The 26,456-nt window shown below is 41.8% G+C and overlaps 1 protein-coding gene across 1 annotated transcript; it reads right to left on the bottom strand.

Moving 5' to 3' along the window:
* Nucleotides 1–5,454: 5,454 nt before the first annotated feature.
* On the bottom strand, nt 5,455–23,662 carry CHST13 (carbohydrate sulfotransferase 13). Its single transcript, XM_072420535.1, has 3 exons — nt 23,471–23,662; nt 7,165–7,244; nt 5,455–6,780 (listed from the first exon to the last, which is right to left on the bottom strand). The coding sequence occupies exons 1-3, from the start codon at nt 23,556–23,558 to the stop codon at nt 5,935–5,937; spliced, it is 1,014 nt and encodes a 337-aa protein (XP_072276636.1). The 5' UTR covers nt 23,559–23,662; the 3' UTR covers nt 5,455–5,934.
* Between the last annotated feature and the right edge of the window lie 2,794 nt (nt 23,663–26,456).

Genomic DNA, 26,456 nt, shown 5'->3' on the forward strand with positions numbered 1-26,456 from the left:
GAGGTGTATTATGATGAATATCACTAAAACTTCTGCAAGCAATTGTGACAACTTTCCCATAAGTGGATTGCAGTTTACAATAAACTGTCTAGTTGTCCATCACCTGAGAACATTTGTGCTTATTCACAGTCTAAAAATCTTCATCCTTTCACCTGGTCATATTACCTATCTACAGATACTCAGCCCCAAGGCCCACTTCACTGATTTCCCACCCATACCAAACTCTGCCACGAGATGGCAGTGTTGTAACGTCTGATATATATGGATAGCAGCAATAATGGTGTTGATACCAGAAAAGAAGGTGAGCTTATAACTTCTTCTTAATATTAATATTAATAATAATAATAAACAGTTATTATATAGCCCTAACATAATACGCAAAGCTGTAATAGGGGTTGAAAATGACAGAAGGATACAGACAGTGACACAGAAGGAGGAGAGGACTCCCTCCCGAAGAGCTTACAATCTAAGAGTGGAGACACCTGTTTCTGTGACAACTCTCAAACATAAACAGTTTGCTTAGGGTAGATATGATGTTGTTCCTCTATGAGTGGAAGTAAACTGGAATCCCTCAAGCGAGATGCTGAAATACCCTAGGGTTTTACTCCTTATCTGTATCCAGAACTACATTTTTCAAAATGTTTTGGCTTTACATACACTTTATTTGTCAGATTGTTTAATTTGGTTTTGGTATTTTTTAGGCCTAATTTTTAATATTATGTATTTTATGCTTTAAATGAAACTAGAGGGAGCCACTAGTGTCAGCTGCACAGAATTGATCTGGACTGGCTTCCTGATACTGACAACAGAGGACAATGCCTGTGCAATGTGTGTCACCACAGCTGCTGTAATCTCCTCCTGGGGTGCAGATGGCCAACACAGGGGCACAAGTGAGAGTGCCTCAACAAGGACATCCCTGGCAGGATCAACACCTATTTTAATGAATTCTGCAGACCTAACATAAGAACACACTCACTGGGTTTGATTTATTTAAGCTCTCCAAGACTGGTGAATATAGACGATCATGGGATTACCTAGGTAAACCTAGGTAATCCAGCAAAGCTGGAATGCATTTCTTCAATGCTGGACCAGATCTTTCTAGGTTTACTCGATCACCTGTGTTTGCATATGTTTTAAGGGCCAAACGACACCTTGCACGCTGGTGCATTTAGTACGCATTTACCCTAGCTGACTCCCTACAGGTCCTACTCCAATCCAAGATAACCCAGGGGGCACATTCCCTCTACAATATACCAGCTTCATTTCCATTAGTCCTTGGAGTACTCCAGAGTTTTCTGGGGTTTTGGCAGGATTGCCAGCAAGTGCAAATCAGTGAGGTTCAGCTCTAAATCTTCAGCATTTAGCGCAATTTAGAGCATGAGATTAATCCCTCCCTGATTGGTTTACCTTGATGCCTGAAATGAAACTGTAAATCTGACTGGTGGTGCAGGGCGGCCCTCAGAACTACCTGAGCCCCCCAATAAATAAAGTTATATATTGTGTAAGACCAACATTGCAGGTTGGGCAGCAGCCAGTTAATGAAGCCCAATCATCTGAAGAGCTAAAACACTTCTTAATGTCAGAGAAAGAACACAGAAAGGGGATCCTGCGGTGGTGTTAAAAAGCAAATTCAGCGGAGATTGTGGTGAAATGACAAAACGTCTGGTCAGCAGATGTGATAGATAGAGCCATAAATCATCATGAGAAACACAAAGTGTTCTTCTATAGAAGGAAATATCCCTCTATCTCCAGATTGTAGCACCTGGTGCAGATGTGGGGAAGATTGAATGACAAATAAAGCAAACCTGTAGTGCCTGCACAAAGCAAAGGAAGAGAAGATGTATCTATAGGTTTTGGAGTCGGGAAAGGTGACACAGCTTTTAAAGCGTACCTAAACTCAGAATTTTCACTTTACATAAAAGGGTAGACAACAGGGTGGAGCACTGCCTCCCCTAATCGATCGAGAATGAATGGGAGCGCAGAGCCTCCCTGGATACCTACATCAGTCATCCCGGGAGGCTATTGGATGCCTTGGGCATGCGCAGAGGAAACACTTTCGTCAAAGGGGAAAAAATGCTGATCTCACGCATGCGCAGTGAGATTGGCAAGTTTTTTTTCCCATCTACGGGGGGATCATAAAATGGGCTGGCCTCATCAGAACAGATGGAGGATTTCCCTTTGCTGATCACATTGGGCTTTAGTTTAGACAGAAGAGTTTAGCAGCATTGGCTGATGTAATTTCCCAGTATAGGGTTCTCTTTAGGAGATGTGCAAAAAAAACGACAAGTCCAATGTCGATAAGAGATAACTGGAGAGGGTGCCAAACCCATACAATGTCACAGAAACACCATCTGTCTGCACTCACATGAGGCCGTTATCCTGATAACAAGTGTGTTCCTATTGATATGGAGGATTTATATGAATGCACATTGGCTAATAGGGGAAGCTGTGCCTATGGAAGCAGAGTATGACTTAAACTAATATCAACATTAATTATATAGTGCCGACATATACCATAATGTTTTACAGCGTGCATAGCCATGTCGCCAACAGTCTCTCAAAGCAGCTTACAAAGAAGCAGGGGACTTTTATTGTGCCTGCCATTGTCTAACACCCCATGCAGGTGTGTAAGGTCAGTTTTGTGAGGAAGCCAATATACCTACTAGTACATTTTCAGGGCGGGGTAGGAGAAAAAAAGTACAAATTTCATGCAGAGAACAACCTTGCCAAATTCTAGACTCTGGGGCCCCAATGCTGCAAGACTAGAGTGCTAACCACAGAGCTATTATTTGTTCCTTTTCTGACGTTTTGGGCAGGGAGCACATACTTAATCACGATCAGAACCCATTACCCCCCATGACTCCATGTTCCATAGGCAATTTAAATGGTTGTTCTAAATGCTCTGTAACCTCAGGTTATGGTGTATGCACAAGTCACATGAGAATTGTGTATGTTTGACTTTGATTTTTTTGCTCATGCAAAAGGTTTTCAGCCTTGTAATACAGTGCATCCAATGGCACATTGTGCATTTTCTTGGGCATGTACATTAATTTTGCACAATGTACATTAATTTGTAATGTACAATTTTGTACATTAAATGTGCACAATGCCTCTCCTCTTCATGTCTATCTGAAGATCCTAGGAAGATGGGGGGGGCTATAGGTTGCAGTGACCACATAATGGTGGCTATGATGGGGCTCCATAGGGTCCCAGCACATGAAGGCAGCCACCACAAAAAGCCTCCTGCAAAGCTAAAATAAGTCAATCTACAGCTAAATAGATGGCGTGAATAATGAAGGACAAAACGACTGAGCACATCTGATCCAAGGTGAGTGTGACTTTAAGACTTTTAGGTTTAATACATTTTAACATTGAGGACAGAATTTGCTTTCCTGTCCAGCTACACTCTTACAAGCTGCATGGCACACTGTGGTGTCACTTTGTAGCTGAATGTCACAGTACATCAGTGCCACATAGCCCGATAACAGAGGACTAAAAGTACAGAGCATTGACAGGACATAGAACAGTCCCAGGACACTGGTGCCAGTGACATCTGACATTCTCTATGACCTCACTTATTTATAACTTAGATAAGACACTGGCTGAGGACAAGTATGTTCCTGAAGACCAATACATTATGGTTTCATTGTCGGATTCTCCCTTTTGCAACCCATTCAGATATTTTTAATGCTTCAGAGTTGTTCCTGTGTACAAGTTCACATTTTGTGTTATTGTGGGCTGCATTGGACAGCCTATTCATTTCCCAATGGGGATGTGAAGCATATGAACTGGCCTAAAAGCTCCAGCAAGTTGTGTAGTTGAGGATGGAAGTGGCATTAGCCCCATTGCACATTTGTGGCTGCAAACTGCATAGTAAGCCTATCCCAGGTGCATAGCTGAAGAAGGGCAAACTGAACTGCAAAAAAGGAACTGCAAGAGCAAGAACTTCTGTTACTCCCAGGAACCGTGACACAATCAACTGCAACCACATGCACAAAACGGTTCCCAATCTGTCGCATACAGCTGAATAGAAGCTGTTGGGAGTACAGCTGAGAATGTGGTACAATGGTATGGTAGACTTCAAATCCAAAATTGCTACTTTTGACCATGCCTGCACTTAAGGTTATCCAAGGGACTGTCAACAGTTAGACTTTAGAGGCATGTCTTCATCAAATTTAGCCCCAGATTTTGAGGACTGCTAAGGCAAAATTTTCTGATGGCTTTTTTTCTGATAAACCTATACTTTCACAATGAAAAAACCATGAAAAATAATAATTTCTCCATTGACACCTATGCTTGTACATTTAACAGTTTTTGTTTTTTCATGTACATTGTTGTGTTTGTGATTTTATATAAACATTTTGATAAAAAAAAATTTTGTTCATCCCTAGTGCTAATATTGGTCAACAACATATCCTTCTATAATAGCCAGCAATCTGGCTTCCCGGTTTATAAATGGTAAATTCACATTTACAGTTCCACTGCTGTGGGATGAATAGGATGTTTTTGTTACCTTGTAGGTTTATTTTTGAACAGGTCACTGTGTGTTTTTCCTTAATTTAGAATGAAGTACAATGGTGGATGTTAGTAAAAATGTTTATTTTTGCTTCTGGAAAGTTTAGTGCTACCCTGGTTTCTCTTACACATGAGATATCCCATCTCCCTCCCAACTTCTGGAATTCACCCAGCAGGATTAACCTTTCCTCCACCATCAGAGCCACAGGGGCATAATAGCCCTGTTTCAGCCAAAGCGAGCGTCAGCAGGTAAACAAGGCTCAACCACAGTACAGCCAGGACAACGACCGTGACTGTTCTCCAGTCAAAGGAGGCTTATTCTCCACCCGCTCCCCCTGTTTACCGACTTTCTGCCATTTCCCACTAGGGGTGCTACTAGGGGAAAGAATCACACAAGTTAAAGGAAAAAGTTGTGAACAGCCAGTGTATCTTTCGGCTTCATTGGAGATTAGCATGGGCACAAAGAGACATGGAAAAGGTGAGTGTCTTAAAGGAACTCTACTGGAAAAGTATAATGGGTGGTGTCACAGACATCTCCTTCTCCAAATGCTAGTTGCCTGGCTGGCACATTGGATTTAGTACTTTGGGTCACTGACATGGAAAAAGCATGCAAGATTTGGGACATCAATCTGACTTTCATGTTGTGTGTGCTGTAGGTCTGTGAGTTTAAAGGTTTAAAGAGTGAAGGACCGAAAACCTAATATTCTCAAGAAGTGGTCAGCAAGAAAGGGACGGGAGAAGAGAGAGAGGACGAGAGAGAAAGAGAGGAGACCAGAGAAATGGAAGCAAAGGACAGGAGAAGGGAGAGGAAAGACAGGAGAAGGGAGAGGAAAGACGGAGAGGACAGGGAAAGAGGAAAGGACAACCAAAACACAAAGAGGAGAGAGAAAGAGAGAGAAAAGATCTAAAATTAAGAATTACACTATAAGGAACTCTGTGTAAGCATTTCCAAAACCTTGGTAGTCCTTTATTACTTTTTTAGGATTCCTCTTGCCACCATCATAGAAACATTTTCTTTCATTTTCAACCCGAGTACATCGACCAATTATTCGGTAGCTCACCACCGCCTTTTTTTATAAATCGATGGCTCAAGCTGCTCGAGGCAACATGTTACTGCAGCAAAATGGCTGATTCCTGCAGCCTCATTTTGCTCCCTTTTATCAAAAAAGTTCAATGACACAACATCCATCAAGTATAACTACCACTAAAAGCAGACAGGCTTTCTTTCTTAATAAAAAATGCTTAGGAAGTGTTTGACCAAGTTCCACAACGTGGCCATTCTATAAAAGTCTATACGTTCACAGCGCACAAATTTGGCAATAAATATAAAAAAGGAAAAACATGGCTCCCATCTCCTTTTCCTCCAATGAAAAGGTGTTGTAAAAGGCTCCAGGCCCCAGACACCTTCTCATTGCATGTTCAATGTATCTGCAAGTAATATGGAATGCTATAGTTGAAGAGTAGAAAGTCCATCTTGTAAAGGTTGAAAAGACGTCGTTGGTAGAAGCGGTTGATGCCTTTGAAGAACTGTTCCGTCATGCCGTCGGTGGTCCGCGTGGTTTTGGAAGAAGATGGGAATTTTATGGAGTCCCCTACTCCGATGAGCTGAAGGAGATATCTGGCATCGTCCTCTAAAGTTTCGTATTTACCAATTACGTCATACTGGACAATACACGGGTGGCACAAGGAATGGACCCGCTCCCAGTGCTCATTAAACGGCTCCTCTCTCTGAGTCTGGGGGTCAACCAAGTAATAAAGAAACTCTTCAAAAGTGACGTCATCCCCTCGCTCAAGTGCTTCAAGTGAAGGATCCTGGCGATGACGTTCTATGATCTTGGTGCCGTACCTCTTGTGGAAGGCCGTGTTGTACGTGCGGGTAAACTTGTTCCTGTAAGCGGATACCAGCCTTTCAAAAGGCTCCCTTACAAAGATGAACTTGAGGTAGTTCCGCAAGCGGTAATTGATCTCCGGGGTGCTGAACTCTGTAAGAGTGCGGAGATTTGACGCAATGTGGGCCTCGTTGGCTGGAATGAGGGCAGGGTCTGTATATTTGCCTTGGCCGGTGAGGACCATCATGACCCTCTTCCAGTTGGTGCAAGCCACTTTAGGCACATAGCAATAAATCAGCCCATGGGTGTCATCCACGACCAGGTGTTTGAGGTCCTCTGCGGTCAGCACGCGGCGTTTCCGAGTGTACGTCTTGCAGGCGCTGGCCAGCAGCTCCCGGCGCTTTTGGTGTGTAGCTTGGATTGATGAGGGTTCCAACTACAATCGACAAGAAAAAATCATTATAGTTGGCAGTTACACACAATGAAGGTCAATCCTACATATACACCAGCCTTACTTGACCTTTTTACCATGGAGGAACCCTTTGAAATAACTTTCAGGTCTTCAGGGAACCCCTGTTATAATTACTAAATCTACAGATCACAGTGGATTAGCATGGTGATCATTGGGAAGAATGTAACCCTTACAGAGAGCCAAAAAGATCATTGGTGTCACTTAAACTGACCTGCAACCTTTAGAGGAACTCTGGTTGACAATCCATGATCTACACATTGGAGGACTTCAAAGCCTACAAGATCACATACATAGCACGTGCATGGTGATTCTTTGTTCCTGGACATTTCTAAATAGGACCCTACCTACCTGTTCACTGTCGTATAAGGCTTGCAATGGACTTCTCCTTCGCTTCCCTTTCCAGATGCCGGCAGTGACGTGTTCCTCAGCTTAAATAGGAAGAAAAGAGAAAGACACTTTATAAAAAGGAAGAATAAAAAAACTATTTTAGGCATGAGTTTGTTAAGTTGTTACATAACTTTTGAGCTGGTATTTACACTCTGTAAGTTTGCAGTGTACATATGACGCCCTTTGTAGTAGCACAGCCACTAGACGGCGCTCCTGTCTATATGGCAGATAGTGGACCCAAAAACATACAGCACCAGCAGATTCAAATGTAAGTAATTGTGCTGGAATTTTCTGAATTCTGCCCCATGAGATGCTTCAGAAACCTGCAACATAGAAAATGTTTATTGGATTGCAGCAGGCGTCTTACTGACAGGAACATCCTTTAGAAGGTTTTTGCAATCCCCAATAAAATGTGGAGAATCTTCACAACACAACTCTGGGAGCGCATCCAATAAAACTTCTAATGTCAAAAATCTGAATTTACCTCATAAAATCGAGTGGTAAAATCCCCTGTGAAATGGATACTTTATACGTTCGCATTCTTTCCTACATAAACAGGCGTATTCAGAAAATCAGGATACAGTTCAAAGCCCAGGAACCCAGAGTTACGAAAGCAACTCAAGCAGGAAGATGATTTCTGATTGGGTGTTTTAGATTACTTCTCATTGCGCTAAAGTAATCAGCGCTAATCTAATCAGGGTTGATTTAGGGGGGTGCAAAGCATGCCACTTCAAGTGGCCCTGGACCCTCCTCAGCCAACAAGGGACCCTCACAAGGGTGAGCCCAAAGTCAGTTCTGCACTGTTGGCTAAATCTTCCATTGTCTGGGGCATTTTTAGGGTCAGACCATGAGCAGAAACAGGTTTCTGATGGGGTTTAATGCATTAAACCCCAACAGGCAACAATGAATGTCACATGATTGTCGATGGAATTGATCTTTTGTGATTGTTTCCAGTGCCAAATGAACCAGTAGGCTCTGTACACACAGTGCTGTTCTGTTCTATGGAAAGAGGGGGACAGAGGATGAGAGAGCTGCACCCCACTATGTCTCCTCCATTTGAGTGAACAGCTGTTGTTCTGGGTCAGTCATTCTGGGACATATTTTGTGGGCCAATTGTCAGATTTTTGCCCAACATGAGCACGACCATTTATCTCAGGTGACTTTTATGTGACGTGTACATAGCTGAACTGTAGAGCCGAGAACAATAAATAATAATTGCCCTCGAAATGATTTTTGGGGCAATAGTTTATGAACGTCTCTGTTCTTTTAAGATGGGCAAGCGGGCACAGTACAGCCCCTCTGCGGTCCATGAGGTTGTGTTGAGCCACTCCATGAATGAGTCCATGGACTCGCTGCACCTTTTATAAACTTTTATCTTAGATTTTTTGAAACACAAAGCCAAACTTATTTTTATTATATTATTAATATCGTCATGTACGCCACTCTGTTGCATGAGCCATCGCATGGCTTTGCCTGAGAGCTTCACCGCTTGGTCCTCCCCATCAGGTTTTCATAAGTAGAGGAAGGGGGAGATGGAGTCAGGGAAAGTAATCTCCAGTGGCCAGTCAGGAATTCAGACTTCCATCTGTTATCCATTACCTCAGAATGTCGGAGTGCTAGATGCGGAATGACTAGGCAGGATGTGTAAGTGATGACATCACCAGAGTTAAAAGAAATGGATTGTAGGATGACATCACTACATTTTACCAAGGGCTTCCTCAGCTGTAAGTCAACAGTCACTATATGGTCATTGGACCAGCCTATCTTTTTTATTTCAGAGGAACCCCTGACGTTTAGGTCTCTGGGAATCCTTTCTAAAACCAATTCATTGGGGGTCAGTAGGAAAAACTTTCTACATTGGTGGCCAATAGGAAGAATGCACCCTTGCAGTGGTGGGCAAAATGCACCTATAATGATAACTGCACCCATGTTGCAAATTTTGAAATGGGGTTGACAGCAGTATTGACCATGCAGCCACCATCTTATGGGAAAACCAGTAGCCACAACTCATGGAACCCTTGGATGATCCTTGGGTGAACCCCTCAGTTTAATGGTTAGGTTGGGCTGCATCATCAAGCATTTTTACAAAGTAAAATAAATCTGGTAAAACACAATTATGTCATATTTGACAATTGTGTGGCAATTATGTGACAGACGAATCGGCCCAGCCCAGTGTTTAACTACAAAATTAGGAGATGGCACAACGCTGAAAGCAACATCTGCATAAATTAGATGAGCCATTCTGAACTGGGGTTTTAGGGAACCAAATTGTTTCTTCAGAAGTTACCAGGGATTCCTGAAACTGTGGCTGAATAACCTCTGAGATAGCTGTCTATAAAGGTGGCATTCTGACCACTGATGTATGGGGGGGAGGGCATTCTTCTCACTGACAATCAATGCAAGCAGCATTTTCCCCACCAATTATAACGGGTTCCTTGACACCTGAAAATTATAATTGGGTTCAATATTGGGTAGACAATATTCCTAATGAGCCTTCTTAAAATTTCTACCTAATTAATTTTTTGAAACCAACACAAAATATTATGGGCATAAACAGAAAAATTCTATTCACTCCTATAGAGATGTTAGTCTATATTGTGATGGCCAGGACAGTTCCTAGTGCAGAAGTTTTTTCCCTACTGCATGTTGTACCGTGCACCCCCCGTACACCCCTCTAATGTATACTGTTGGCTTTTTTTACTTTGTAGCATTGACCCACAATTGGGTTGGGTCAATGAAGTGAAATTATAGGGATAATATCCTGTAGTCTCAAGATGACAACCAGAAAAGCCAATCAGATTCCTTGAGATAGCATACAGTAGGAAGTGTGCACAAGACAGATCTGAATTTCATTTTTTCAAGAGGTCTTTTTGGCACTTAATAAACAGACATAACAAAACACCTTCAATGGTACTTTCATCAAACCAAAATGACTAATAAGGGAAGGTCATGGTTAGAAGATTTTGTGCTATAAAGTTCCGTCTGGAAAAGAAAATAGCCTTTTTTTGTTGCTGCCGTCAGCATTAAACCATATGGAGACAGTACAAGTCAATATAAATACCTTCCTATCCAATTCTGTATGGAAATAGTTACGTATCCGCCGGTGAAAGTATTTTTATACAGATTTTTTAATGGTTAAAACATCACAGTGGTTTCCCCAGACAGAGAAACGGATGGACGGGGGATCCCAGGGACGCTACACTGAGCCATTGAAGTGCCAGACAATAAGATGAGGATTTAGGAGACGGAGCTGCGCACACAGACCCCAAAACAGAATTTTATGAGAGTATGGAAAAAACACTCCATAGATCAAAATGGGATCATAGGGGGCAGGGGGATTGGGTAGGCTATTACATTGCAGTAGTTTTCAATCCCTGCTGTAAATAAATGGAAATGGAAAAAGAATCTTCTGTTCTGGAATTCTGCATCATTTTAGGGATCTTTCTTATGGTTGGTGTCTAGGCATGGATCATGTTATCTCAAACACAGGACATTGTGGGGCTGCGGGGGCAAAAAACCTTTATAACTACAGGATAAAATATGTTGGGCCCAAGCAGCAAATAATTGTATGAATGCAATGTAGAGCCCAGAAACCCAAAGTTAGGAAAGAAACATGAGATGATTTCTAATTGGCCCATTTAAGTTACTCCCAATAGTGCTAAGTAATCAGCCTTAATCTGTAATCAAGGGAGGTGCATAGTGTGCCATTTCACAAGGGCCCTGGACCCTCTGCAGCCAACAGGGGCTGCAAATCTGTCTGGCAAGGGTGGGGTCCCCATGTCAACTCAGCACAGGGGCCCATTTTTGGCTACATTTCTCATTTTTAGGGTCAAACCATGAGCTGAGAGATGAATTCCGATTGGTTGCAATGCATTGAGACCCATACAAACATCAGATGGATGTGAGAGTATTGTCACTAATAAACATCCTTTGTAATGGTTTCCCCTCACAGATGAATGGGTAGCCATTGTAAAGATAGCACCATTCAGTTATATGGAAAAGGGAGGGGGAAGGACAAATGAGTGGCACTTTGATGTGTTCCCCTCCGTAGAAATGCACAGTGGTCATTTCTGCCCAGTCATTCAATTCCCCATTGTAGGCTGATAAATGACATTGGGGAGTGCTGTACACGTCATCTGCGATGAGCATGACTGTTATACTCGGGCGATGATTATCTAACGTATGTACGCAACTTTAGCCAATCAGATAACAGATCAGCACTTTTAAAATTTTCTGAGCACCATTTTAAATGGAAAAAAGTTTTTTTTTTTAATTTTTTTTTTATTTTAGTGATCTGTGATTGATCATTTTACTGTAATTACCCTGAACTTGTGATACGAAGCTCCCTTCCCTAGTAATGCAGTAACTGATCATTACTTTTCTGATTATTTGTGAATGGTTACAAATGTTTCAATTTCAACTTCTTGCTTCTGTGAACAAAATGTCATATAACAGGCCAATAATTGGCACGGGAACAGCTCCAGGAGAGATGGAAGGACATTCTGTAATTCTTAGGAGACATTTAATGCTCAATTCACCCCAGGAAACATTCATGTCACCTTCTTTGTCATCGCTAAAGCATTTTTCCTATAATTTAAAAATTAATAAGATCTCCCAGTTTTTGCCAAAATTTCTGAGAAAAGAAAACTCTGTTGGACTTATTCCCTGTGTATAACATGCCACACCAGACGTCTGTAGATTCTTTTTGAGAGGGTCAGGCAAGTTTCAGCAGAGTAGGTTGCACAGAGGAATGTATTGCCCTGCAGGGTGTCATACCACAAGATCCGTCTGACAAGTGAACGGTTAGAGACGCTGACAGGGAGATGTCTGGCTGGGCAAAACCTTCATTTTAGAGCTGGGGGTCCATCAGTTTTTTTTTCCACGTAACCATGGTCATAATGGGTCTTTTAAAATATAAGGAAACCTTTGCGGCAGTCTACACAGGTCCCCAATTTTTTTTACATTTGATATTTATGTGCCTGTTACAGAAAGGTTAGCAGATAATTAGGATTTTAGAAAAAGAATGGAGAATAAAATTGGAGTTACCACAAGCAATAACAGCATTGTATAGGAAAATTATAAACTTTTATTGGTTGCCTCCATGGAGTTCAAGTCTCATTCCCTTCCCATAGTCAGTACGCAAGTCTCTTGACCCAGGCAAAGAATGGGCCTAGACCTAAGGGCTAAGACAAATCAGAAAAAATATTAATACTGAAGGCCATTGATGTTGGAGAAGAATCCTAATGTAAACAGCAAGAAACAATCCAATGGATCCTTCCAGAAATGAAGCCCAGATGACTTGACCAAAGCTGTTATTATTTGGGGTATATTATAAGAACAACCAACTCCATGGGGAAGACAATTATGCCTGCAAAAGTTGAAGAATAAGTGGATGAGCAGCAGTAAATTAATAGTAAAAAAGGCACAGAAAGCATAAGTATAGAAAGACTAAAAGACCCAAATGAACGGTTACGGAGACATACGATCCAGGTGGTGACCAGAAGTCAATGCCGGGGAGGACAACTAAATGATAAAAGGGCTGAGACATGCTATAGATTGATGGATGCTGGTAGTGATGCCTCTGGCATGGCTGAAGACAAGAGAAGGAAAGAGTGGTTAGCAGGCTTAGTCATTGTGAAAGATAGGACTTCCGGCAAACCAACAATGAAGCACATCAAAGGGGAACAAAAAGCAACTGGTTGTAAAGTAGACCTTTGGTGGTTCATTACAGCAGCTGGACTAGTCATCCCATGCACCACAGAACTCATACCTTGCTTGTACTGGTTCCTGGATTCAATTGTAGCCAGGGACAGCATATTGACTGTATGTACTTCTTGCATGAGGTTCAGAAATCACAAAAACATGAGTAGGTTATTGAGATTCCACCTAAATTGGCCTAGAGTGCAGTAAACCTGTAATTACGGCTTTAGACTGTAAGCTCCTCTGGAACAAGGACTGACGTACTACATAGGCTTTGATAATGACGTACTATGGATAACGATGAAGGCTTACCGTGAACTTTGCACATCAGATGTGATGATCACTAATGATTTTGCCCTTTGCCTAAACAGGTTTCTTCTTATGGTCATCAATCCCATATTGCAATCTACAATTTTTATGCAACCATGACAGAAGAATTGAAAACCCATCTTACACATTTTTCCCGTAACCTAGACTAGACTTTTGCTCAAGGCAATCACCATTCCCCCCCATCATGTGTATTCAAGACACTGGAATAATTTTAGAACATTAACAAAAGGAATGCGGCTTTCCATGGTTGACCTAATGAATGTCGATGTACAGACAACAAGCTGTGCTACGTGGCATATTATTGCCGGGATGTCAAAAGTTTAGAAATAAAGGGGACTTGTAGACGATGCAATATAGAAGACCAGTCATTAATAAAACAAAGAATGTGTGAAAGCACTTTTGACGGTGTATGTGTCTCCAAAGAGATTTTCTTTACTTCTTGACACAACAATGGCTGGGAACAAAACCCTGACCAAGGTTCCTTCCCACCCTCATGCCATAAAAAACTAGAGGTCTATACTTGGAAAATTAAAAATGTAAACTTAACATACTAGCACCCTTCTTTGGCGTGGTAAATAAAGATCTTCATGCCTGCTGATTGCTAAATTTAACAGCTGTCAACATCCATTTATTTATCTCTATGGAGAATGAGGATTAACGCATGTAATACTGCATGTCAGTGCAGGTCCGCAAATCAGCTGAACAAACAAAGCATACAACAGATTTCCTGTTCTGACAACTGGCAGCAACGACTGTTACATTCCACGAAGGCAGCAGCACCCTTATATTGGCCTACATATATGAACATGAAACTATATTGGCCTACATATATGACCAAAAGTACATCTCCTGTGCCGTGGCAGAGCTTTGTACATCTCAGGAGTGAATGGACAGAAAAAAAAACCTTCCCACATAAAGACATTACATTATATGTATTCCATCTATGTATTTATCCCTTTTTGGATGGATTTTTGGTACAGCATTGCATAATAGAGTATAGGAGGCCCTTTCTACAAACTTGTCCATTGTCGATTACCTTGGAATTGTTAAAAGCAATGGAGGTAGCAATAACCTTTTTCTTCCAGGCTGTAAGAGTAAATATGTATCTACATAACAAGTTTGTTCCTGAATCATGTATCTATTTTGATATACACAGAGCGTTGTCAGTGGAAGAGTACCTTGGAATTAACACAGGCCAGAAACGAGGGTGGCTCAAAACTTTCCTCCAGACCGTCTGTGCAAAACCAAGAAGCACAACAAGAATAAATATTTATCTACATAAATTTATTCCTGAATTGTGTGTTTTTAGCAGAGTCTCCTTTTAATGTTCCCTGCCACTCATTGGCGGTGGAAAACTACCAGACGGTTTACCCCTGGGACTGTGCGTGCAACTTCCAGCTACCCAGAGGGCCAGATATAGAGCGAACAGACAGAACACTACTGAGCGACAAGTCCGACCCTCCATCAGATGTGCACAGCGTACTGGTCACATTATTATTCTGACCACCTGCCAATGATCCCTGCTGCACCTCCATGCTAGACCAAATGTGCACCATCAGCCTGCTGAGGACAATTAAATATATGGAAAAGCCAATTTATACTAGAAACCATAAGTCAGGTTTAATGGAAAAATTCTGCATATGTGTTAAAAAAATTAACAAACTTCTTCCATTGTACAATATACTGCGATCAAAAGTAACCAGCCTAATATTGTGCAGGTTCCTCTTGTGCCATCAAAGCAGCTCTGACCCATTCAGGTATGGACTCCACAAACCCTCTGAAGGTGTTTTGTGGTATCTAGCACCATGAGAGTACCAGAACATCATTTAAGTCTCACTGCCTCCCCCAGCTTGCTTTATTCCCATTGTTCACCCTGCTGCCCCCGTCAGCCTGCTTTACTCCCATAGTGCACCCTGCCATCTCATGTGCTCATTGTAGGTGGTGGACAGGGTCAACAAGGGCACGGCATGATGGGAAATCCAAAATTCTGAGTAACTACTAGAACAGTATTGTAGGGGAAATCATCCAGATGGGACAACTGTCCTGGAGATCACAGTATTGAGATTTATTTGCACTTTGAAAAGATATCCTCTCACTTCTGGTTGCGCTGAGAACATCAATGAACAATAAATAATTTTGTAAAGATTGCAAAGAGAGAAAAAAAACTGACAGTGGTTCACTAATCTAAAATGCAAAAACCCTTGGTTGTGTAATGGAAGGAAATTTATCGTGGAACCCAAAGGTGAGACGGTTATATGAAGCCGCTACAAATCCTTATGGTCGGTTTATAACAAGACGCCATCTAAAGTTTCAACTGAGGCTCAAGTACATTTCAATTCATGGAAACATAACTCAGCCTCATTCAAATTTAACCAGTGTTGTATAATCATATGACAATCCATAGAGGACTCAGGATATGGTATGGGATGCAATAATGTTATATATAGAAGATATCTCCCAAACACTAAAAATCTATGAAAGTGATAATACAACCTCAGTGTCATTTCATAGCAACATAGGAAAATGTGGCTGTCAAGGATAAGCAATAACGTGGAACATATGGAAAGATTCATGAAATGAATTGAATATAGTCACATTGATGACAGGCCACAGGAGACAAGCTACACTCTCTTGGATGTCCTTGGTCTAAAGGGAAGGTATAGACTGCATTCTATTACTGGCCTCAATTGAACAGATCCATTGTTCTGTGATTTTATCAGTCTCTACTGAATGGATAGGCTGCATTCCCCTGTGATGTCACCAATCTCTAGTGAATGGATAGGCTGCATTCCCCTGTGATGTCACTAGTCTCTAGTGAATGGATAGGCTGCATTCTCCTGTGATGTCACCAGTCTCTAGTGAATGGATAGGCTGTATTCTCCTGTGATGTCACCAGTCTCTAGTGAATGGATAGGCTGCATTCTCCTGTGATGTCACCAATCTCTAGTGAATGGATAGGCTGCATTCTCCTGTGATGTCACCAATCTCTAGTGAATGGATAGGCTGCATTCCCCTGTGATGTCACCAATCTCTAGTGAATGGATAGGCTGCATTCTCCTGTGATGTCATCACATCACAGTCAGCAGTCGAAGTTTGGAAATCAGAATTGTTATATCAGAGTTCAGCTACTCTTCAGATCCCAGCAGTAAATCAGCATGCAGAGCGGTTATGTTTATACAATCATTTTTTAAGATATATGAATGCTGAAAAAGTATAATAAAACCATTCTGGATTTTCAGGTGTTGGATGGAATTCAGTAGTTCAATATTTGTCTATAAAATATGTTTTTGGCAATTTAAGTCATATTCTTCACAGTCAGTGGAGTTGAGCGAAATGCGTCAGCTACCGCTGCAGTTCTCCATCTGGAACAACTCGCTGTTTCATTGTCCTGCTCAGCCACAGACTTTAATACTCAAGAGTCACTGACTGGGAAGAAGCCAGAAGGAACTGAAGCCAGAGGATTAACCAGACAGCAAGGAACATTAAGAAAGAATTGAGAAGTTGCAGAATACACATTTCTCTCAATACAGATTCAAGGTATCCTGGGCGAACTTAACTCCAGGGTACCCAGTACTGCACCATAGATAGGGGTGGTGGTGATTGGGGGGGGGGGGGTCAAACTTCATACCATACTTCATACTTATGGGCAAAGCTGGCAACCTGTTGCTAAATACACAGCAGTACCTAAAGTCAGACATATTTTTTTTTCAGGTTTAAACATTGCCTTCACCTATCCTGCTATCTAGAAAGACAGCACCAGTTTTGTTCAGGATTCATCCAGTATCAACATCTACTTTCTGTATTGAAATGCTGGTCCAAAATCATACAAATCCAGGCATCTGTACAATTTCTGGGTTGGAAATTGAGGACATTTGGCAGCTACAAGTACAACACAGGAATAAAAGTTTGCTAGAAAGTTGATGCAGAATGAAAAAAAAATCCTCTCTAAAAATCGATGGCCTACTGCGAATTATCCTGGCAGTGAAATGACTGATAAAATGAATCATAAAAATGATTGATAGCCTATCAGGGGTTGATGTACAGTCTGGCAGCCAATCAGGGAGTTGCATGAGCAACAATGTACCACAATGTACAGAGAAAACTTTGTGTGGGTAAGGGGAACAACCAGCAAAAGTTTGAATTTTAACCAGAGTACGTGATTTTTCCTGCCCTTGATATACTATGATTAAATGGGTACGAACGGAAAAAACAAAAGGTCAGAACATGTATGATTTAATAAGAGATTCCCCTGTTTTGTGTCTCGTGTACGGTGACCCTGAATGATACCTGAACAATGACAGATCCATCCTTTAGGAGAGAGGAACAAGTGAAGGAACCAGGTGGTGGTACTGTGATGTCTGCGGCACTTACACATTGCATAGCATCCATTTAATGCACAAAAAATATATCAGATGCAAAGTCTACTTAATCTAACAATCCTTTAGGGCCACTTAATTTTTTTTTGAATGGCATCCCTCAACTTCTAACTCACACACAGGGGATCCAGGGATGCCAATTTGGAGATGCAGGTGTTAAGCCAATATATGGGTGCAACAAAGGAAGCACAAATATATATCCGTTTATGTGTTTCTAAATGTTAGAAGTATTGGAAAGGGTGGTGGATTCCTATAAAAGTTCTATTCACGGTTCTGTAGCATGCCTCGTCCTCGATGGTTATTGGTGTCATTTATGGTATTCTTGTCCAGCACATAGAAAGCTATGAAATGTGAATGTAGCACCGATCAAGCACTCTCAGTGACTTTGCAGATATATGTGAATCATGGCGATCCTACACTAAAGCAATCATGGGGGGAGCAGGGGAAGGGAGGGGGGTTGTTTTAAGGATGATGTCAGCTAGGAAGTATTTTTGTGTTTTTATAAGACCCCCCCCTAGGTCTCTATAACACATTGTAGATCCCACAATGCAGCCTAGACAGAGAATTTGTGTCTTTTGGGTGGAATGGGGGGAGTCCAGGTTTGTTTTGCTGCCTCTTTGGCAGAGACCCCGGGAGGGGCCACAAGTCAAAGTCCAGACAATTAACCTATTCACTACCAGATTTAGACCCTGACCAAGGCAGCGCGACGCCTAATTTTAGCATTGCTGCGGTTTGCAGGAGAAGTATTAAAACAGGCTGTGGAGCAGAATGAATGAAGCCTTCTGTTCCAGAGTCTAACAATGGGGCGACGCAAAATAAAAACATGGTGTGCAAATATAAATACTATTTACACAGACGTAATAATGGAAAATGGCAAAATTAAAAAAAAGGAAATGCAAGAAAAAGGCACTTTTTTATTTTTGGGTCTGGTGGAATGATTCGTTTTGGATCCCTCTGGTGCCGGTTGGTGGGAATGGCCTCTGCAGCAATAATGCATTTTTTAGTTTTGGAAAGAATGTGGAACATTTAGACCCCATGTCAGGTTTTACTGATATCTGTGACTCCATTAGCATTAATGAAAATCTGCAACATGGTTAAAGAAAAACAATAAAACAGAGGTTGTAGCTTTCTACTAATTACAATTATTTGTATTTCTGGCTATGGTGCAGGTAAAGTGTTCACTTCCTGTCCTGGTGTGACAACCGTTTTAGCTTTTTGAGAATACGGCAACAATATAACTGGCAGCTGGCTCATCGCTTGAAGTTGTGATTTTTGTACTACACAGTGTGAAATCTAAGGGGACGACATAGTGAAAATAAATACTGGTTGCATGGCTATATAATGCACTGTGCATTGATTATTAGCCTGAAATAAGCATGCAGCAAGTGATGTCAGCAGTGGTGCAGGGATTACTAATGCATCCATAGAAGCTGCTGAGCAAAAACAGATATTTGAACAGAACAGATATTTCATGAGCCTGCACAAGTTTAGGAGAATGCCACAGACCACAAATATCAATTGTAACATATTTTGCTGAGCTGCACCTAGAGCCACTAGAGATCTGTTCTGTGTCTCAGGGACTGGTGAGATCTCTGCAGCAATTCCTGCATCTGCTTCCTCTCCTCCATAGAACAGAACAGGCCCAGCAGCTTTAATGCACAATGACTGTTCCAAAAACTGCACCCAATATAATCAGTTCAAGTGGCAATTATTGAGTCTCTGTGCAGGGCTTTACTTTTGGAATTTTCTATTATGAAGAAGAAATGATGTAGAAACAACCCAAGGGGGTGAATACAGAAATATAGAAAAAAGAAGTGGGCTCCCCACACTATACTCTGGTCCGTCCGAATATAAGTGGAAGAGTCCACCAATGGGATGACAACAGATTTTATCTAAGTGTCAACCATTTGCATATCTAAAGCTGTGTACAGATGCTATATTACCATTTCCCAAAATGATAAGTGGCAAGGATTTCCAGTGACAAGCCTTGAGCAAATGCCCAAGGCCCCCACCTTCTCCAGGGCTCCAAAAGAGGTTCTGGTGGAGGGTATAGAAAGCTGGAATGTTGTGCCATTTCGGGGACTACCTCCTCCTCCAGTATTACAAAAGACAGAATGGCAGATGGTGCAAGAAGCCAGAATTGCTTGTCATTTTGGGGATCCCTACTTCATGTTCGCCCAGGAGCCTCACCTTCTCCAGAGTCCCAATAGACAGAATGGCGGAGGGTGCAGAGAGCTGCAATGCTGTGCCATTTGAGGAACCAAATTCAAATTTGCCTAGTCCTTTGCTCACCTTCTACAGGATTCCAAAAGACAATATGGTGGAGAGTAAAGAGAGCTGGAACGCTGTACCATTTCGAGACCCAGCTGCCCAGGACCCCCATCTTCTTCAGGGTCCCAAAAGACAGATTGGCAGATGGTGCAGGGAGACAGATTTCTGTGCCATTTTGGGGCCCCTAAATTTGCCAAAGATTCTCAGACTGCTACAGTCAGATTCTACTGACTGCAAACTTAAACTCTGAAGTTTATTTACCTTTGTCTCTTGCTTTGATTTGAACATGCTGCAGATTGTCAAGTAAAGGGTAAATGTAATGCCACAGATCAGTTCCAAACCTCACTGACTGGAGCCAAAAATCTTCTGCTCCTTGGAAGGAGTTAACAAGAAGGGAAGCATTAACCCTTGTGATGGTGGGGCTGAGCTGTGCTCGAAGTGGAAATATGGGCTGCTGAGAGGTTCCATTCATTGGGCTGAAAACTCTGCACAGGCAACAAATAAAGAGAATGTTTCATAGCCCTCAGCCCAGGCCAGGGAATGGGGGAGCTCCGTGTAATTTATACTGTGTCCACAGAGCACAGCTTGTAACCCTGTTAACACTTTTCCTGCCCCCAAAAAAAACCCCTCCCCTTCCTATAATGACTTGCTATTAGGTTATGCCACGAGACAAGCCATTAGCTGGGGGAAAGGGAACAGCAACGGTTACTTCTGCTCTGATCTCGTGTTAGGTGGCCCAAAAAAGACAATTCTGTAGATTTGGAATGTCATTTGGTTGAGCAATTGGGAACTTTCAATTAGTACATTTTCCTGCAAAAGAAGATTTTGCTGTTATTCTAAACTTCAATCTAAAGTGGTTTCTTGAAGTAATTTTTTTCACCACTAGATGTCCTCAAATATCTAGGTGGAATGATGCCCTGCGTCATTCAACCCACTTCCTCTAAGTCTGTCATGGGCCCTGGGGCAGAGCCATCACACAGCATTACTACAATGCCACTGGAGAAGAAGAAGGGCCTATAACGTCATTAGATTGGGGGAAGGGGAGCCTGGGGAAGTTTTATAAAAATAAACTTCTGTTTTACAGGTTTTGTTTTTTTGTCATCTGGACCACAACTGTTGTTATTCCCAGAGGCTGATTTTGAAAATATTTTTCCAGCTTAGACAAAACAGAACTTCTAACAAATCATCATAAAAACAGTATAAAAATACAAGAAGAGTTCAAGAGGCCCTAAATACACAATCGACTTATTTTAAAATTGATTAACATAAGCTTGTTCAGCCAGTATTGTGGACCAGATTGTGCACCCATGCAATATACAGGGGGGTGACCTCACTTTTCTCCATTAGAATAAAGGTGGCAACACCAGAGGAGCCAACTCCATTTTCATTGGCGCCACCATAATATGCCTCCTTACCAGTCAGATTGAAAATAGTTCTGATTTTGTGTTTTACAGTGATTATTCAATTTTTTAATGCTGTGTGTTATCTGGCTGTCTGTCTGGAGTCATTCTTTAACTATGCCAAATAGTTGAATCGTTGTATGGCGAGTGGTGCTGTTTAGATATTTGATACAACATGCTCACATACACCCGTTCCACAGCCAATTGTCCCCAAATGTTATTCTAAAAGGTTCGCAGCTATGTGTGATACATCTGGCCAGCACAGCTGACCATCCTGTGGGTTTTTTTTAGCCACCGGAGGCCCAACAAATGCAACCGATGCAGGGGATGCGATCATTGCTGGTCCCAACTGGCCATCTAGTGGACAGAACTAGAAAAACAACGACCTTCTGAACTTCTACAGCGCACAGTATCACACATGGAGATTTTCAGACATGCTGGCAACCAATTGTTGCTCCACTCCAGAGAAGAGGAACAATTTACTCATACATAGGCTGAGCTGCCAATGTGTTCAGGTCTATACATTGTATTTTGGTGTGAGGAAGTCATTGAACTTACATGTTCATTATATGCAAACTGCTGCTTCTAAAAACCAAGACCTATTTATAACTATACATTTGTAACACACATCAGTGCACAAATGCAGGTCAGCTATTACTTTCAATGGTGCAAATTCACATCTGTGCCATGCGTTGTTCACTTTTTTTTATTGCATCAGTGTGCATTATAGGGCTGGTTGATGACAATGCTAGCTTAACGAAAAACAGAATTTGACGTAATGCACATAAAGCTAAAAGTCAACATATACTGAAACAATGTGAAAGCAGCTTGAAAACTTCTGCAAAGAAGGGGAAGTTATTCATTCAGAGGTTTTACAGCGGAACTAGTCAAGAATCAAAATCCATGGACACATGCAAACCCTGGGACTGTCAATGAAAATCCTTTATCCAAATGGGGGCATGTGGTGAGGCTGGGCTAACATTGTCCCTCCGGTACCCGTGCATCCCCCCCCCCCCCCCCCCCCCCCATACATTTTAATCCCATTGTCCAAAAAGGTTTTCATTCCAAAATAATCCTACTGGTTAAAATACAAATGTAAAGTGGGGGGGGGGGGACTGGGAAAAGAACACATGTAGCATGTGTGGTATGAATGAACAGCTTTTAATTAACCCTTTAGGGCAATGTTTTTCTTTTTCAACATGGGGGGGCCCTCAAAATATCTGAGGTATTGAGGTGTTTAGGTAACCCTTAGTATAAATATTTTATCCACAGATGACAGTATATTAGTGCGGTGGTCAGTGGAAAGAATGTTTCTTACATTGCTGGCCATTGGGAAGAATGTCACCCTTACAGATAGCCAAAAAGATCATTGGTGTCACTTAAACTGACCTGAAAGTCACAAATTGCTCAAGGAACCCCCAGCAACCTCTGGAGGAACCTTGTTTGACAAACACTGCTTAGAGAATCTATAATTAAAGGATCAGTGCAGTTTTGGTGTCACAGTCGTAAAGTCCACTTTCCAATGCAGACCTGATCCAATGATAATAAAGTTATATAACAATTATTAAACTGTATTTAAAAAGCACCCACATATTACGCAGCACTTTACATTAAATAAGGTTAAAAAATATTCTGGAATTATGTTAAAGAATCCAGAAATGTTTCAATTTCATCCAATCGGCTATCAGAATGAACAAGGGCATGCAGCGCCATGGGAAGAGAACACTTTTAATTATGAATATTCGCCTTAATCATTTGAAAGTTGCTGGGTATGGCTCCTCAATGATCTGCAAAGCTGTCTACATGAGTTTATGGGAATTCAATGAATGTACCGGGGAAAGGGGACACAGATCTTACAATGGGCAATGCCAGCAATACACGAGCTGCGTTTTCTTTTTTTTTAAACATTAGACTTTTGATTCAAGAATGAAAATCTATCAAATAATTGATTGAATGTTGATTGTTAAAATTTCATTCTTTTTATTGATTGAGCAGCGGTCTAGCTTTATAGATCTTTAGACTGTACACAGCTAGTGGCGGCAATGCGATTGGTTACTGATCAATTTTTGATATTGATCAGGGAATGATCGATATCAGCGTACATTTAGAAAAAGTCTGCCATACCCAAGGCTTTTTCCAGGATCCCCCCATCATTCTGTAGAGGTAAGTAAAGCGTGCAGAGCCACTTACCTGTGCTGAGGCTGCTCTGGAAGTAAAAGATAACCAGGATAAAGGAGCCCAGGCAAGTAGCCAGGACCATAACCTTGTTCTTCCTCATGCTGTGCAGGGTGCCAGCCCTGAGTGCTCATTGCCCATGAAGAGTGTGCTGAGAGCCCAGCCAACTCACTATCAGCAAAGCCTGCACAGCCAGGGGACCCACACAGGACTGTACCACCCACCCTCCTCAGAGGGGAGGACAAGTTCAAACGTCACTCAGCAACACCCTATCCAACCCCCCCTGCAAACACAACTCACAAAAGTTCAGCCTATTCCACTGCAATAGGCAAACTCAAGCTATAGAAGTTATTGGAGAGGAGCCCCTCTAGTGGCTGATCCCCCCTGCTTGTAACATGGAACAGTCTAACTCCTTTTTTGCCCTCCAGAAAAGTTGGTGAAACTTTGTATCATCTGAAAAGTTTATATTTGTATACTGGAAGAATAAATATTGTCAGGGGGACTTTATACATTTTATGATGAATTATACAATAATGATGCAAAGGAAATCTTCGTATAAACAAAGAGGGAGGATCTGTACAGTTTGGATTGCAGTGTGTATATGTATTTTATATATATTTTTATTTTTGTGTATGCAATTGCAAAACTGTTAGCTTTCAGCAAGTATTTGCATCAGCAGTGTTGCCCAATGTAGTCTCTGAGCAAGAATAAGGCAATATGTATAATGTATGGCTTCAAGCCAAAAATAAGAGCTGCATTGGTGCATACTGGAAAATAATTGTACAAGTTGCATTTTTTGCATTAAAGCATATTTCTATGTGCTGTAGCACATTTCAGTGGTCCCAGTGTTGCCTAATGCATTCTCATGGGATGTTGAGTGCTCAGGAGGCATTGATGGTGTCACCCACATTGCCAAGACCTGATAGCAGTGGTTGGGTCTTACATTTTGCAGAAAAGGTATTAATTAATGTATTCACAATGCACACTAGGGTGCATGTGGTAATGTGTGCAAACTGACCCAAGGACTTTGTAATGGGTTGGAACCTTTGCTAGTTTTTTTATGACTGTCTGTGTCCCCCATAGATTCACCCTTTCCCCATTGGTCCTTGCAACCATTGTCTAAAAGTGACAAAGAACATTTTTATTTCTTCTGCCACAGCAAAAAGTGTCCCCATTTAAATGGTGAACCTTTTCCCTTACTTCCTGTTCCTGTGCCAACACAAACATTTTGGATTTGCCATCCTTTTCTGTACAGGTAGTCACCAGGACAAATAATGAGAATGAATGTCTATGGTGGGGACAGGCAGCTCCATGATTGCCTATGATATGAGAGGGTTACAGTGGCACTGCATCAGAAAGCTGCACATGGGGTTTCCTTCCAATGTTTTATTGGAGTTCCATGCAAGACCATCATTACAGGAACAGAGAACAAAAACAACGCCGCCAGCAACAAATTCACACCCAGCAAAATGGCCATCAAGTAAAGTCTCCCTGGGAGTTTCACATTCCCTGTTTCAGGGTGACAACTTTTTATTATTGTACTGTATGTAGGAGAAGAGTTGTCAGACCTGGCTGTACTGATTTGGACTGCACACATCTACTCTTTAACATAAATGCTGGAAGTGTTTTTTATATAACAATATAACATTCTCTGAGATATCAGTCTAGTGCAAATGAAGTGACAAGGACAAAGGAATTCTGGCAGGATCAACAGGTATTTGTCTGTACTTTCAGGATATGTACATATGTAAAAGAAAACTAAGGCAGCCATCTGATTTAAGAACTGGCAAGCTGAAATAGATTTAACATTGGTCCCTGGGTTTAAATATCCTTTACAGATTCGAAGAAATCTTTTATTGCAATCAATATACATATTCATATTTCATGTATTCTAGTATTCTATGTCTGAGGACAGATCTCTATTGGTTGGAAATTCCCCACGGTTGTCCCCCCCTCTCCCAGTTCCCTTCTGCAGTTAGTGGAAGTTGCACAATGCTGGTGGTTAATGCAAACTAAAGTTCAAGATAAAACTCCTCTGGTATCAGGCAGGGAGGTCACATGGCAGAGAGGAAGACAAGACTTTTCTGTTTCTCCTGAGGAATGAATTCATACCCAGGAATACAAATGTCAGATTGCAAGTCCTTAGATGTGGTGGCTGCATTAGTGTTATGTTCTGACTTTATTCCTGTCACTGATCCTGCTGTAACAGCGGTAACAAACTTCCTGTCCTAAGGTGACAACACTCACTGTAGTGGAGGACTAGGGTTGTCACCCTGGGATAAGGAGTGTAGTAAGGTTACAGAACACCTATCCCCCTTCTCTTCTTGAGAGAGAGAGAGAGAGAGAAAAAGAGAGAGAGAGAGAAAGAGAATGTGTTAGGAAGTGCTGACGGGGCTGCACGGGGCTGCACTTCCTAAAATGCTGTCACTCTTCCAAAAATGTTCTCAAATCACCAAGGATTTGCTATTCATCAAGGACAGTGGTATACAAGATAGGGCTCTGGGCAAATAAGAAGTAGGGGCCCCAAATGCATAGAATTCCAGTTCACAGCACCCCCTGCCATTCTATCATTTGGGGCCCTGGAGAAAGTAGGGCCCCTGAGCAATTAAGAGGGGCCCAAAATGCACAACATTCCATCTTAGTGAAGCCCCTGCCATTCTGTCAATTGGGGCCCTGGGCAATTGCTCGGTTTGCCCGCCTCTACAACCAGCCTTGGCCTGGGTGAAAACCTAAACCCCTGGGTAGATATGATTCACTCCTTGTGTGTATTTTACTTTATGTATCTTTAAACACCCAGCAACTTCTACAATACATTTCCATATCCTCTGAACAATGTGAGATTCTTTTCTACCAAACAACTCTCCCCTGCCCTATGGTTTTCTGTCTGGGTTACTGGAGGTTTGACCACAGAATTGCAAGGCAGAGGGCAAGACAGTTATCACAACAGAAACAAAAATTGCCTTCACATGCAGTATAATTAGCGTGTTTCCAAATGTGGCTC

Source organism: Pyxicephalus adspersus, chromosome 8 (genome assembly GCF_032062135.1).
Source record: "Pyxicephalus adspersus chromosome 8, UCB_Pads_2.0, whole genome shotgun sequence".
In the NCBI taxonomy this organism is placed as follows: Eukaryota; Metazoa; Chordata; class Amphibia; order Anura; family Pyxicephalidae; genus Pyxicephalus; species Pyxicephalus adspersus.

Excerpts from the sequence above, each read along its gene's own strand:
- CHST13 (XM_072420535.1), bottom strand. The coding sequence starts at position 23,558 with ATGAGGAAGAACAAGGTTATGGTCCTGGCTACTTGCCTGGGCTCCTTT. Across the intron at positions 7,245-23,470 it reads CCAGAGCAGCCTCAGCACAG|CTGAGGAACACGTCACTGCC; the intron begins GTAAGTGGCTCT and ends TTCCTATTTAAG. Across the intron at positions 6,781-7,164 it reads CCTTATACGACAGTGAACAG|TTGGAACCCTCATCAATCCA; the intron begins GTAGGTAGGGTC and ends TGTCGATTGTAG.